The 13,877-nt window shown below is 44.3% G+C and overlaps 1 protein-coding gene across 1 annotated transcript; it reads left to right on the top strand.

The window, feature by feature from the left end:
- The first annotated feature begins 10,602 nt into the window (after positions 1–10,602).
- On the top strand, positions 10,603–13,791 carry LOC138807790 (interleukin-9-like). The gene is made up of 5 exons (XM_069993549.1): positions 10,603–10,719; positions 10,807–10,842; positions 10,924–10,956; positions 12,612–12,743; positions 13,675–13,791. Exons 1-5 carry the CDS (start codon positions 10,603–10,605, stop codon positions 13,789–13,791), a joined length of 435 nt encoding a protein of 144 aa, XP_069849650.1.
- Positions 13,792–13,877: the final 86 nt, after the last annotated feature.

Raw genomic sequence — 13,877 nt, 5'->3', positions numbered from 1 at the left:
ACAAAATCCATTCATCTAAGCGAAGATGGAGGAGCATTTATTCAGGATCTAAGAAGGGAAAAAAGAGTTTAGGCCAACTGGTTTGCTTCTAAATAGGCCCAAAGAAAAGATTCGATCATGTCGGCAGGAAAGACAAAAACCATGAACTTGACACTATTTGTTTTCCCAAATAGAAGGCCTACTATGTTCTACAACTCTTCATACACATGCCCATAAGCTCCCACTGAGCTTCCTCCACTGATAAAACTCAACAGATGGCTAAAGGAAGAAGATGAAAGACAGGAAGGCAAAAAGGGAAGGGGAGAAAGAAGGAAAAATAGTGCCTTTCCTACTGTTTTGCAGAGTTTCTATTTACTAACCAGACTCTCAGAGTGCCATAGAAGGATGCCCTGAAACCTAGCACACTGTGTGTGTGTGTGTGTGTGTACGACTCCTTCTCCTAAGCTGAACAGAAGAAACTGTGAGAAAAGAAGCCTCAAAGCAGAACCTCAGACCTCAAGGCTGCCTTACCAGAGCTGAAGGTCGGGAGTAAATGAGGTAACAGAAGATGATGACACTCGATAGAAGCCTTCTGTAGCATTTCTGTGAACTGCCAGTAGCAGGGCTCTGTCATGGCCATGCAGAGTCATTTGTGGAAGGCTGAAGGCTGGAGGAAATGGTGTTTTGGGATTTAGTAACACAATGAGTGATGTTTTAGTAACCTTGAACACATGCTGATGAAGAGATCGCAAGGTGATTCTCACTACTGTTTCATATAAGCTATATCATTCTTCATGATCAGATTTTTTTTTTTGTCAACCACAAACAGGATGCAGATAAATGGTGGAAAGGAAAAGGAAGAGGTTTCAGAGTCAGAACAAAAGATGGTCATTGAAAGATTCTCTTTTACATGGCTTTGTAAAAGTAGTCAGCCACTTAATAACATGCTATTATTTTTTCTGGTGGGCAACATCTCAAGAGATTCTTTGCTATTCTAATCGCACGACTGAAGGTTGTATTGTACCATGCTCTATTTATCTAGATGTAGACATTATAACAATGGAAAAGGGAAATGATTCCACCAAATTAGCAAAACGGAATATACTATATAAACTGGACCAAATTAAGGCCTTCTTGGGATAGTCATTAACAGACTTTTTTCCTTTTTTGGACAGGGTTGTGGGACTTGAACTCTGGGCCTGGGCGCTGTCCCTCAGCTCTTCAGCTCAAGGCGAGCACTCTACCACTTGAGCCACAGCGCCACTTCAGGTTTTCTGAGTGGTTTATTGGAGATTAGAGTCTCACGGACTTTCCTGCCTGGGCTGGCTTTGAACCGCGATCCTCAGATCTCAGCCTCCTGAGTAGCTAAGATTACAAGCATGAGCCACCGGTGGTGCTCGGCTTATTAACAGACTTTTATAGAACATTCCATCTCCAATAAGCAAACCACACAGTCTGCTAAATGTAACTCACATTCTCCCTTAAAGACTCTATAGTGCTCAACAAACCAGCCTCAATAAATTTAGAAAGAATAAACTTTTAAAAAAAATACTTCCCTTTGGTTAAAAAATATTTTGTGTAATTCATACTAATTTTTGACTGTGGGCTTTCCAGATAATTTCTTTAAGAGTTTTGTCTTCCAAGCATAATATAGGATTATAACTACTTTTGAACTTTTGAATAATTTATAACACTTAAGTATAAAATACGTTAAGACTCACTGATGGCTTTGACCTCTGCCTGCCATATTATTTAGTACTGAATGTTTTATAACATGAATGAATGCATGGTTGGCTCTCAGCCAATTCTTTTATTGGTTCCCTGGGTTTATTCTTGCGTGTGTCTGTCTCTAGGTCCATGTCCTTCTCTCTTGGAGAAATTGTAAAGACTCAGCTTTGCTAGTTAACAACTTGTAGTCTCTCTCTCTGATACATAATTTCAACCACTGATTCTTTAATTCAGCTGTTCATTCAGTAATTACGCACCATTCACTGTTCAAGCCTGAAAAATAGTGGCAGACCAGATGGAAATGTTCCCCGAGTTTTCAAATTCTGTATTATTGTGGGAGAGAAGGTATAAAAAAAGTGTATTCCCAGAAAAACAATGATTGTTAATGGCTGATAAATGCCATTAAGAAAACAAAACATGGGCAAAGAATGTGACTTAGACTTCTTTCTTCCCCTGCACTCCATGAACTTACAAGGTCCATACTCACCTGCCCTGCAGGTGATCCTGTGAAGCTGGCTGCCTGTGTGGCTGGTGGAGATATTTCAGTGCCTTGACTGACGCAGCCCCATGTTGGTGGGTCCTGTATCCCCCTCTGGGTATGCTGTATTCTCCCAGCCCAGTGGGCTTCATTATCCCCCATAGATAATGTCCACCAGGTGTCCCCCACTAGATGATGTTCCTCTGGTACTATGGGAATTGCAGAATCGCCATCTCACCTCAAGGGAACTTTAGAGAGTTATAAGCACCCTCCAATCTCTACCTGACCAACCTGGACCATTCATGGTGCTCTGCTACATTCCCTCATTTCTTCTCCCCTATCAAGGTCAGCAGCCTAAAGGCCAACTGCAGGATCAGAGTTGCAGGGGCCCAAAAGTCAATCAGGAAAAAAACAAACAAACCAAAAAACCCTCTCCATTCAGCATTATCCTCCAGAGCTATAACACATCTGCCCTGGCTCGATAGGGTTCAATGAGGGGAATTAAGCACCCATCTGCCCTCCCTGTCCTACTTGCTCTCCCCATAATGCCTAGGTTCTAGGAGAGGTACACATCCAACTTCTGAACATCTTCTTCTGCCCTGGTGAAGCTAGCCACACAGCTCAGTCATCACCTAAGAAGATTATCCTATCTTTATATATTTGAGTCCTGCACACATTGAATCAAAACCCCTTTCCATTCTGGCTGCTACAAGGATAATCTGATTTTTGGTAAAGGAAAGAAAATACGTTCATGTTGAAATACGCTCTACTTGAACACGAGTTTGTAATTCAGCAGAGCTGTTGGAGCTGGAGAGAACTCTCAAAGGACATTCACTCGTGTGGTGGTGGAGAGCTAAAACTGAATAAAGACATCTAAGCCATGACAGAAAAGCTGTAGGCTCAGTACAAAGCCCTGCCTCAACCCCATATGTAAGGACTGGAAAACACAAAGCAGCTTCAAAGACCATTGGGAGAAAGTCGTTCAGGAGACTGGAAGAAAGTTAATAATATGTAGGGATACCAAGGCCAGGAAACAAACAGATTTTTGGGGTGGGGGTGGGAGAGACAGGGACATTCAGCTGAAGCGAACATGGCTAGACTCTGTAGAAGGAAACTGGAGATGAGTTTCCCAAAGCATACGTGAATGAGTCACTGACCTCAGGAGACCACTGGCAACAAAACTTCATAACATGATTTCACCACTTTAAGACCATGCTCCACTCGGCAAATGCTCCTTGAGCCAAATGGAAACCCTATCAGATGAACTGTGGTGATGATCGTTGGCCAGCAGGGGTCCCCACTGTCACCGAGGTTTGGAGGATTCCGCAGGAGCCCCCAGTCTGCCTCATAGCAAGCACCATGACGAGCAGGGTGATCGAGTCCTGTGCTTTGCTTTATCTCATTCTGAAGTCAGCTTGGAAGATGCTTCCATCTTTATTAATTCAGGCAGACATCAGGTTGACGCCTTTGCTAAGTCTTATTCTTGGTATCCGAGGAATACTCCAGTGGTACCAGAGACAATAGCTTCTTTTTCACCCAAGGGAGAAATGAAAGAAATCACTGGGCTGAGCCAGCTGCCCTTCTCCTGCTGCCTCTGCCTCCCTTGGCTCCGAGAAACACGAGCTATAGGAGATTTCATCAAGGCAATTTATATCTGTGTAAAAGGGCACTGTGCCATTACCTCCACAGAGCTAGTGGGTACAACCTTGTGGGCTTAGAAGCAGATCTTCCCCTAAAGAGCTGCTAAACCCCTTTGCAACCATGCCCCCTCTGTTGCTACCTTCATCCTCACCAGCCCTTCTGAGAGAACCCAGGTGAGCCAGGCCCAATTCCTGACAAACCATGTGGTACTACAAATGAACCAAGATATTGTCATTTTAAGATAGAACTAGGCTGTAATTCATTGCACAACGGTAAATCATTAATGCATTAGCCTTGTCATTTGGTGACGTTTCAATCTGACTGGCAGGGGTAGGAGAAGAGTAAGAGGGATGACCAATTACCAAACCATGAGCCATCTCTGTCATCTTTCCATGGAATCAGAGCAGGAGCAGGTTACAAGGAAGTGATGTACCGAGAGACAAAATTCCACTTCAAAGACCTAACACCGATGCTGGAGGCTGAGTAGATACATGCCTGGGTCTACAAAGAACGGGGCTGTCTTCCGGATAGAGAAGGACTCTGTGAGGTCAGCCAGAGCCAAGATGTCTCCTAGAGACAGGTGCCGTGGGCTGGGAAGGTGGCTTAGTGGTAGAGTGCTTGTCTAGCATGCATGAAGTCCTGGGTTCAATTCTTCAGTACAACATACACAGAAATAGCCAGAAGTGGTGCTGTGGCTCAAGTGGTAGAGTGCTAGCCGCTAGCCTTGGGCACAGAGAGGCTCAGAGACAGAGCCCAGGGCCTGAGTTTAAGCCCTGGCGGAGGAGGAGGAGGAGGAGGAGGAAGAGAAGGAAGAGACAAGTGCTGTACTAATTCCAGCTCCTAAGAGGAAAAATCAAAATGCCACCGAGAACTGCTTATAGCACCATCTCTGTTCTAAAACGACTGGGTCTCTAAGCTGCTAGATAACAAGTACACACGTACATTTGTTTTCTATTTTTGTCAAGGGCTAAAAGGAATAACACTGACTTACACAGTCTCAGTTGAAAACCTTCTCAGCTACTAATGCTGATTATCTTCTGAACAACTGTCCATTTGCATCAGTGAAGCAAAAAATTACCAGATATGTAAAAATACTCAGCAGTTTAAATGGAGCATTTAGAGCAAATGACCCTCATCAGAGAGCCACTTAATAGAGAGCTTTCCCACCATCTCTGTTTCCTGTGTTAACTATAATTCTTGCTCTTACATTGCACTGATAGCAGGTTGTTATAGAAAGGAAAGGATAGTTGAACAATTCCAGAAGATAAAGATATGATCACACCATGAAAACACTCTCAGTGGAACACAAGTATGGAGGAGTCCACTTACCTACCATCTTGATTTGTACTTTCCATTTCCCTCAAGTGTTCTTTTCCCAGACACAAGCCTGGCTCACTTGCTTTTGAATAAAGGATTCTGAATAAATGGCAGCTTCTACGTAAGAGGAAAGTAAGCGAGGGGGGGGGGGAAGGAAGGAAGGAAGAGAGAGATGGAGGGAGGGAGAGAAAAGAAAAGAAAAAAAAGACAAAAAAGAAAGCTGGGCACTGGTGACTCAAGCCTGTCATCCTAGCTACTCAAGAGGCTGAGATCTGAGGATTATGGTTTAAAGACAGCCCAGCCCGGGCAGGAATGTTGATGAGACTCTTATTTCCAATTAACTTTCCCTAAACCAGAAATGGAGCTGTGGCTCAAGGTGGTAGAGTGCTAGCCTTGAGCACCAAAGCTCAGAGATGGCACGCAGGCCCTAAGTTCCAGCCCCACAATCGACAAAAAGAAAAAAAGAAAAGAAAAGAAGAGAGATGGCAGAAAGCCTCCTTCTCCATCATAAAAAACTAAAAATTAAAAAACCCCACATTGACAGGGCCAAAGGGCACACAGAGTCCATTTGTCAAACAAGATCAATAAAGCAGCCTTGAACTGTGACATGAAGTAATAATGATGCATGATTCTATACTGATATAAGTATCAAAGGGATGCATGGGAGGAAACAAACATGCATAAGAATTACAATGAATTTGACAGAAGTACTCAGTCCTACTTGAGGTGGACATATCTCTCTAAATACCTAAATACAGCTGTTACAAAATGATGGGATTTTTCCCCAAAAGAGCACAGTATAGAAAAGAGGGGGAAAATATTTATCTTAGAGTAGAGAAATCTATCAAAAACTGCCTCAGGCTTAGGATCAAGGTAATATCAAAGGTGATAAAATCCTGTTGACAATATGTAATTTGGATAGGATGTGAATAAAATACACTTTATTCTGGTGGTCTTCTTCCTCAAACCCATATGGCCAATATAACCAGATGAAAAACACAATAGGCAAATCCCACCTGAAGAGCATCCATACAAGGCTTGAGAAGTATCACCTAAAACCAGCAACATCATCAAACCCGGGAATGTCCGGGAGATGACCGCTTCTGAGAAGCATTCAATGAGAGACAGTGACTAAATGTAATGCGACACCCTGGATGGAATCCAAAACAGGAAAAGGACATTGGGTAAGGTATATACCTCCACAACTAATAATACACTAATGGTTCACTAATGGCAGCAAATGCACCCTTATTAATATATGATACTAATGCCAGAGGCAACTAGAGGTAGGTATATGGTAGTAAGAACTATCTATATCATCTTCACAGGTTTTTTTGTCTTGTTTTGTTTGGGCGGGGGGGGGGGGGGGGGGATATAGAATTCTGCTTAGGAGAGATCTGAGAGGGAAAAAGTCCAGGATGCCTGTTGAAAATCCACCCTCCTCTGGAGAGAAGTATATCAAGAAGGTCTTACTTACCCCATCATATGTGGCTAAGAAATGCTGATCTAGAAGTGACTATTTGATTAATGCTCAAGGCCCATCCTGAGTGGTTATCTCTGGATCTAAAGTTTAAAAAAAAATGCAGGCTGGGTTTTACTTAGAAATTTAGTAGTTTAAAAAAAAATTTGGGCATTTTCGGCTGTAGCTTCCTAGAACTAATAACCATTCAGATATATTCCTATAGAAATCGTCCATGACACATGAGCTTTTTTTTTTTTAAATCACAAAACAATTGTGTCAGACTTTATCTCTGGCCCCAAATAAATGGTCGCTTAGGATCTTTTGTCATTTATTGTGAAATGCATTATCTCTTTTGAATCTTGGCTTTCTTAATATGTCATGTCGGTGAGTAATTTCTAAGCGGGGTGGATTTCTCTGGGAGCTCATTTGCATGCGGGCCTTCTGATACTGAGAAAATCCTAGAAGCTAAAAACCTCACCAGTTGTAGACTGCTTAGATAGAAATCTGCTGGTTTCATGGTGTTTTGAACTACAGAGCCACTGGTTTTTATTTTGCTCCTTTTCCTGACTTGAATGGGTGGGGAAGAGGGAAAGAATTATGAAGAAAACCCTCCCCCTGGCTCCTAGCGGGAGTTCTGGGGCTCATACTGGCTTTCCTGGGGAGATAGAGAAGGAGGAGAGACTTAACTGTGCCTCAAGTTGGCCCAGAATGAGAATGGGAGGTTCTCGTTGGGTCCACTGTGAGTTCATTCTTCAAAGGCTGTTCCTGCCTGCGATCTGCGTAGTCCGCTTTTTGTGTGTTAATGATCTCCCTGGGTACCATGCTCCCGTCATTTCCTAAAGAGTACGAATCTGATCATGATTTGCAAAATTAAGTGTATGGGTTATTTATTCATTAAAAAAAACTATCTTGAAGTAGTTGTCTAAAAGAGTTACCAGCACTTGCTACCCTGGGAGTAAGGTAATGAACAGGAGAAGCTGTTTGGGATAGATTCCTGTGGAATCTAACTCCAGGCAAGGAAGAAGGCATACATATGTAGAAGAGCTTGGAATCACTGTTCCTGAACTACCGATCTCTTTGAAGAAAGCCATGTGTATTTGGACAGAAACGGTATCAAATCTGTTAATCCCTTTGGGAAGCATAGATATTTTCATACGAATTCTCCCAGCTTGTGAACATGAGCAATTCTTCTCTACTTACCTACCTTCTTCGATGTCTTCCATCAGTATTTTGTAATTTCTGTCTAAGAGGTCATCACCTCCTGACTGAGTTCTTTCTAGGCTGCTCCTTTTTTCTTTTGCGGTAGAGTCTCACTATGCTGTCCAGGCTGGTTTTGAATTCCAGCACCGATCCTTCTGTCTCAGCCTCCTGAGCAGCTGGGATGACGGGTGTACACTCCAGAACTCTTATTCCAAAGCATTTTATGTTATTCCTGTCACTGTTATGGATGGGATGGCTTGCTTTCATGATCTGTTTCTCTGCGGTCTCATTCCTAGTATATAAAAATGCCACCAATTTCGATATGTTGACCCTTGCCTCCTGAAATTTCACTGAATTTATTTAGCAACTCCAGTCAACTTCTGGTGAAGTCATCAATAAGAAAAGATCATTTTACTTTCTCCCTTCATATTTCTATTTCCTCCTTCCCTTTCCCTCCCTCCCTCCCTCTCTCTCTCCCTCCTTTCCTTCCTTCCTTCCTTCCTGTATGCCAATCCTGGGGCTTGAACTCAGGGTCCGACCACTGTCCCTTAGCTTTTTTCAGCCAACGTTGGTGCTCTACCACCTGAGCCACAGCTCTCCTTCACCTTGATGGTGGCTAATTGGAGATGGGAAACTCATAGACTTTCCTGTCTAGGCTGGCTTTGAACTGTGAGCCTCAGATCTTAGCCTCTTGAGTAGCTAGGGTGACAGGTGTGAGCCACCAGTGCCCAGCGCCTTCTGTTTCTTTCTCTTGATATCATCTCATTCCAGGAAGAATTGCTATGGTCAAAAGTGTGGGGGGGGGGAGGGGAGAGGAGGAAGACAGCAAATGCTGGTTGGGATGTGGCGTGTTGGGAACTTGCACACTGCTTGTGCGAGCGGAAATCATCATGGCCGTTATGGACAACAGTTTGGAGGTTGGTCACAAAACTAAAAACAGATGTGCACAACACAGATACTGCAGGGACGATCTGGAAATTTCACTTTGGGATATTATCTGAAGGACATAAAATCAGCATGCCAAAGACACACCTTCGTGTCCACATCGCTAGGATACAGAATTAACTTACCTGTCTAACAGCAGACAAGGAAAACATGGTATATGTGCACCTTAGAATGCTACTCTGCCAGAAGAAAGAATAAATCCTGGATGAAGCTAGGCATTCAAGGGAGTGGAAAAAGCCAGACTCAGAAGACAATAACAAAATATTCTCTCTTATAGGTAGAAGCTAAGAAAATTGGTCTCAAACCAGGCTCATACCTGTCATCCTAGCTTCTCAGGAGGCTAAGATCTGAGGATTGTGGTTCAAAGCAGCCCGGGCAGGAAAGTCCATGAGACTCTGATCTCCAATAAAACTACTCAAAAAAAGCTGAAAGCGGTACTGTGGCTCAAGTGGAAGAGTTCTCACCTTGAGCAAAAGAAGCTCAGAGACAACTCCCAGGCCCAGAGTTCAAGCCCCAGGACTGGCAAGAAAAAAAAATGTCACTCTCAAATAAGAAGAGAGTAGAAGAGTGATTATTAGAGGCTAAGAAGAATATGGGGAGGAAGGAGACAGGGAGTACGGGTAGGAAATACAAAACGCAGAAGAATGATGTCTAATTTCTATATCACATGGAAATACTGCAGCTGGTAACAACATACAGTGTATATTTTTTACAGATGAATAGAAGAGAGGCAACAGAGTTTAAGAGCTATACTCAAGAACCAGACTTAAATACAGACTCTATGGCCTCCAGTGGCTCAACTTTGGGAAAATGATTTGCTTCTCCGTGCCTCAGTTTCTCCAGCTATAAAACACTGACAATGATGATCCTACATAGAGGTCCTCAATGAGCTTACTTCCTGATTTAAAGTAACAGAGTCACACCAAAGCACCCAGAAGCCAAAAGGGAGACTGCATTTGAAGAGTTAGAAAGGGAAGGTGCCAAATATGTACTGATTTCACTTGGTGGTACTACTCGGTTGATATAAAGCGCACGAACGGTGAGTGGCATGTAGTAAGTGCTCAATAAACAAGAGGCACACGCCCGTTATAAGCGCCGAGCCTCCACTTGTGTTATACAATGCTCCCTCTGGAAGGCCTCTAGAAAGGCGGGGAAGCTTGGAGGAGGTTATAATCCACACCTGTGTGGCCTTCTGACGCTTGTATTCCACCCAGGTGGAGGGGTTTGTTCCTGGGCACAAGAGACAATTACAGATGCCTTCACTCAGCACTAAGACTGCAAGCACTTAAGGAAAACCCCCATCAGGCAAAGAAAAAGTGTCCTGTGCTGTCCAGTCACTGGACCGTCCTGCTCTGTCTCGACCCCCCCTTTCCCCCATCCCTAGGCTGTACCCTCTTCCCCCCCATGCATTACAGCACCCAGGACTGGTGAATCAGTCAACACAAGGGAAAACACAGATCTGGGCTTTTTCATAGAAAAGCATGCTGACTTTCACAACCAGAATCCCTGCTTTTAGTTGTTTTTTTTTTTTTTTTAATTATGTGGGGTTTTTTTAATCTTTAATTTTTCTTCAGCATCTCACAACTCAACTTTTGCATCTTTTCTGGGGAATGTTATTTCCTGGCACCACACAGCTTCAGTCAAGTGACTCAGTATGATTTGGGTGTGCGTGTGTGTTTAATTTTTCATATCAAGTGGCCCCAACTTACAGGGAAAAAGTGGGCCAGGGTATCAGTTTGATAATGGGGTTTCCCACCCCCCCCCGCCCCCCGACCCACCCTGTTTGAAGGAGCTTTAAATATAACTAGACTGGAAGGTGTCTGCAGGTCTTAGTTCCAGTGTCCTGTCAAAGATGCTTCTGGCTGTGGTCCTAACCTCTACCCTGCTCTCCCTCTGCTCCACAGAGGCCCAAAGATGCTCTTCCTCGATAGCAATCTTCAATGCTGATTTCCTGATCGAGAAGCTGCAGGTAGGCTCGGGGGCTGTAGGGAAATAGATCCGGGAGGGGGGAATGAAATGTACCACTCACGGCGGCTTTTCGCCTCTCTACCTTTAGAAAGATCCATCCTCCATCTGCAGCTGCAGCGCCAACGTGAGTAAACGTTGGGCGACATCCTAGCCGGGTCTGGGGGTTTGCAGCTAGAGTGTTCACACTGAGATTTGTCTCTTGCAGGTGACCAGTTGTTTGTGTCTGCCCATCCCTCCTGTAAGTAAGAAAAAGAAAACTATAAACGGCTCTATTCCATATTTTACATTAGGGATTGTGACTCAACTGCAATTGTTACAGATCACTATTGTCCCTGTAAAACCTGGCTCTGGAAGTTTTCTACTAGGTAGACATTTCTCAGCAGTGAGCATTAGAATCCTTGAAGACTCTGAGGGCTTTTTAGTATCTTTAATATTTATATATTATATAGCATATATTTAATATATGGGTATCTTTTACAATGAATGGCCACACATATGATGAAATACAACTAGAATTAATATAGTAAATGCCTTCTAAGGAATATAGTAAATGATATGATATTGCTTTCTAATGCATATGTAGAAAAATTGGATGAAGTAATATAAATAAAATAGTAACTCTGTCTTTGATGTGTCAAACCTCCCTTCCCTTCCTTCCTTCCTTCCTTCCTTCCTTCCTTCCTTCCTTCCTTCCTTCCTTCCTTCTTTCCTTCCTTCCTTTCTTCCTCCCTTCCCTCCTTCCTTTCTTCTCGCCCTCCCTCCCTCCTCCTCTTATTCCCATCAGCGTCCTTAAGATGATTTTTTTGTTTTTGGCCAGTGGTGGGGCTTGAACTCTGGGCCTGGGCGCTGTCCCTCAGCTCTTCAGCTCAAGGCTAGCGCTCTACCACTTGAGCCACAGCGCCACTTCTGGTTTTCTGGTGGTTCGTGGGAGATCAGAGTCTCACAGACTTTCCTGCCCAGGCTGGCTTTGAACCACGATCCTCAGATCTCAGCCTCCTGAGTAGCTAGGATGACAGGTGTGAGCCACCGGCCTCCGGCTCTTAAGATGATTTTCTTACGGCTGCTGCAGAGGACAGAGAGCCCTTGTGGTTGTGTTGGGGGAGGGGAGGGAGAAGGAAGGGACTCTGGGAGAGAAGAGCCCTCGCTCTGGCAGGGACGGTCCAATCTGACTCCTAACTCCTCTCAGCCAGAGCTAAACGCCCCCCAGTGGATGTCCGCTGTCATACCATCCTCAGTTAGATGAGAAGCGGAGAGGAGGGGATCCTGCATGACAGCCCATCCTAGCCTGGCCCAGGCCCCCTCCACTGCAGCTACACTGGCACACCTGCCACAACCCAAGTGCGCACCCTAGTGGCTGGTGCCCAGAGCCTCTCCCTTTCTCTAAACTTTCAAACTCACTGCGACTAGATTTTGGAGTAGGGTCACCATTGGAAAAGAGATAAGGGATGTCAATTTGCCAGGGTTCTCAGGTTTCTTGGATGGGATGCATTGGAAATCTCCAGAAATGAAAAGTGACCTCACTCTTGAAATCCTTGAAAGCTCATTTCCTAGATTGGCAAGGGACCTATCAAAAAATAGCGCAAGGGGCTGGGAAGGTGGCTCAGGGGTAGAGCGCTCATCTAACGTGCATGAAGCCCTGGGTTTGATTCCTCAGTACCACATACATAGAAAAAGCCAGAAGTGGCGCTGTGGCTCAAGGGGTAGAGCGCTAGCCTTGAGTTAAAGAAGCTCAGGGACAGTGCCTAGGCCCTGAGTTCAAGCCCCAGGACTGGCAAACAAATAAATAGTGCAAGGTCATTTGGGTCCAAAGTAAAGGCCATTCTCTCTCGTGATCCCTGCTGAAAGCTATCCTGAGAGTGTTTCCTTTTTACATAAATCTTTATTCTTTACCAGGACAACTGTCCAACACCCTGTCTCCGGGAGGGGCTGTCCCAGCTGATCAACGTCACCCAGAAAACAGATAGAAAACAGATTTTCTATCGAGTGAGAAAGGTAGTTGAAGTTCTAAAGTACAACAAGTGTCCGGTGAGTTTATATGAGTTTATACGTCATGGTGAGGGTTTTATGTGGCTGTTAAACAATAGAATCAAAACGGAATCCACCAGATATTCCATTGCTCCCCGTAGTTTAAAAAATAATGCTGACACAGATGAGGCCACGTTCTTCTCTCTGTTTATTGGCGAATGAAAGAATCTGTCCTGATTGTCAAGAGAAGGTGTAATCAAGAAAATCAGGCCCGTGCCTCATACAATACCCAATTATCCTAAAGATTCAATTTGCTATCAAGATGGATATGCTGGCCTATATGCTAAAGCAGATTTCTTTTTTGTTTTGATTGGTTGAAAAAGGTGTTTGTTTGTTTGTTTTTAAGGACATGCACCCACATCGGAGTGGACATTCCCATGCGATGTGGGGTGGGGGCTGGGCATCTCTTAAGTCCCTGTCATGAGCATCTGTAGGAAAGTGCAGAAGGCAGGAAGCCCAGCACTTGGCCACTGAGCTACACTGGAGGACGTATGGTTCTAAATGCTCTCCTTGTGTGAGGAGGAGGAGGAAAGGGAAGCCCTCGAATTTACCTGATGCAGTCTACGTGATAAGTGGCAAAGCGGAGATTGAACTTGGATCTGGTGACTCCCAGGTTCACTGTGATAATGAAATGACCTTGAAAGGACCAGTCAAAAGAATCATGAGGCATTGTAGCCCTCGAGGTGGCCTCTAATTGGGTACAAGGAGGGTCTTAGGGCCACCTGAATGGTGCCCATGTGTGTACGTCAACCATGTCAGCCACTTAGATTCTATCAAGTGCCCACCAGCCCCGGCCTCTCATTGATTTACTGTGGGTCTCAGGACTGGAACCCCCAGGTTCTAGGCGGGGGGGGGGGGTCCCCAAGCCTCTTGCTCCCACAAGGCTTTTTGCCAATTTTGGCCCAACGTTTTTTTCTTTTTATCTCTACAGTCATTTTCCTGTGAACAGCCGTGCAACCAAACCATGGCTGGTAACACCATGACATTTCTGAGGACACTCCGGGAAACCTTCCAGAAAGCCACGGGAGCCATGGGAGGCCAAATGTGAAGAAATAATGCTATTTATCCTATTTATTGAATTTTAAAGGCCTTCTCTTTAAGTTGTTGTGAATTAAAAAAACAAAACAAAACAAT

The sequence above is a fragment of the Dipodomys merriami genome, unplaced genomic scaffold (genome assembly GCF_024711535.1).
Source record: "Dipodomys merriami isolate MVZ:Mamm:240054 unplaced genomic scaffold, mDipMer1.0.p SCAF_434, whole genome shotgun sequence".
Lineage (NCBI taxonomy): Eukaryota > Metazoa > Chordata > Mammalia > Rodentia > Heteromyidae > Dipodomys > Dipodomys merriami.
The sequence above is the reverse complement of the archived record's forward strand: the minus strand, read 5'-3'. Positions and strand labels throughout refer to the sequence as shown.

Bases quoted from the DNA above. Each gene is read 5' to 3' on its own strand.
- LOC138807790 (XM_069993549.1), top strand. From the start codon at position 10,603: ATGCTTCTGGCTGTGGTCCTAACCTCTACCCTGCTCTCCCTCTGCTCC. The intron at 10,957-12,611 runs GTAAGTAAGAAA...ATTCTTTACCAG, and splicing joins TGTGTCTGCCCATCCCTCCT to GACAACTGTCCAACACCCTG. The intron at 12,744-13,674 runs GTGAGTTTATAT...TTATCTCTACAG, and splicing joins TAAAGTACAACAAGTGTCCG to TCATTTTCCTGTGAACAGCC.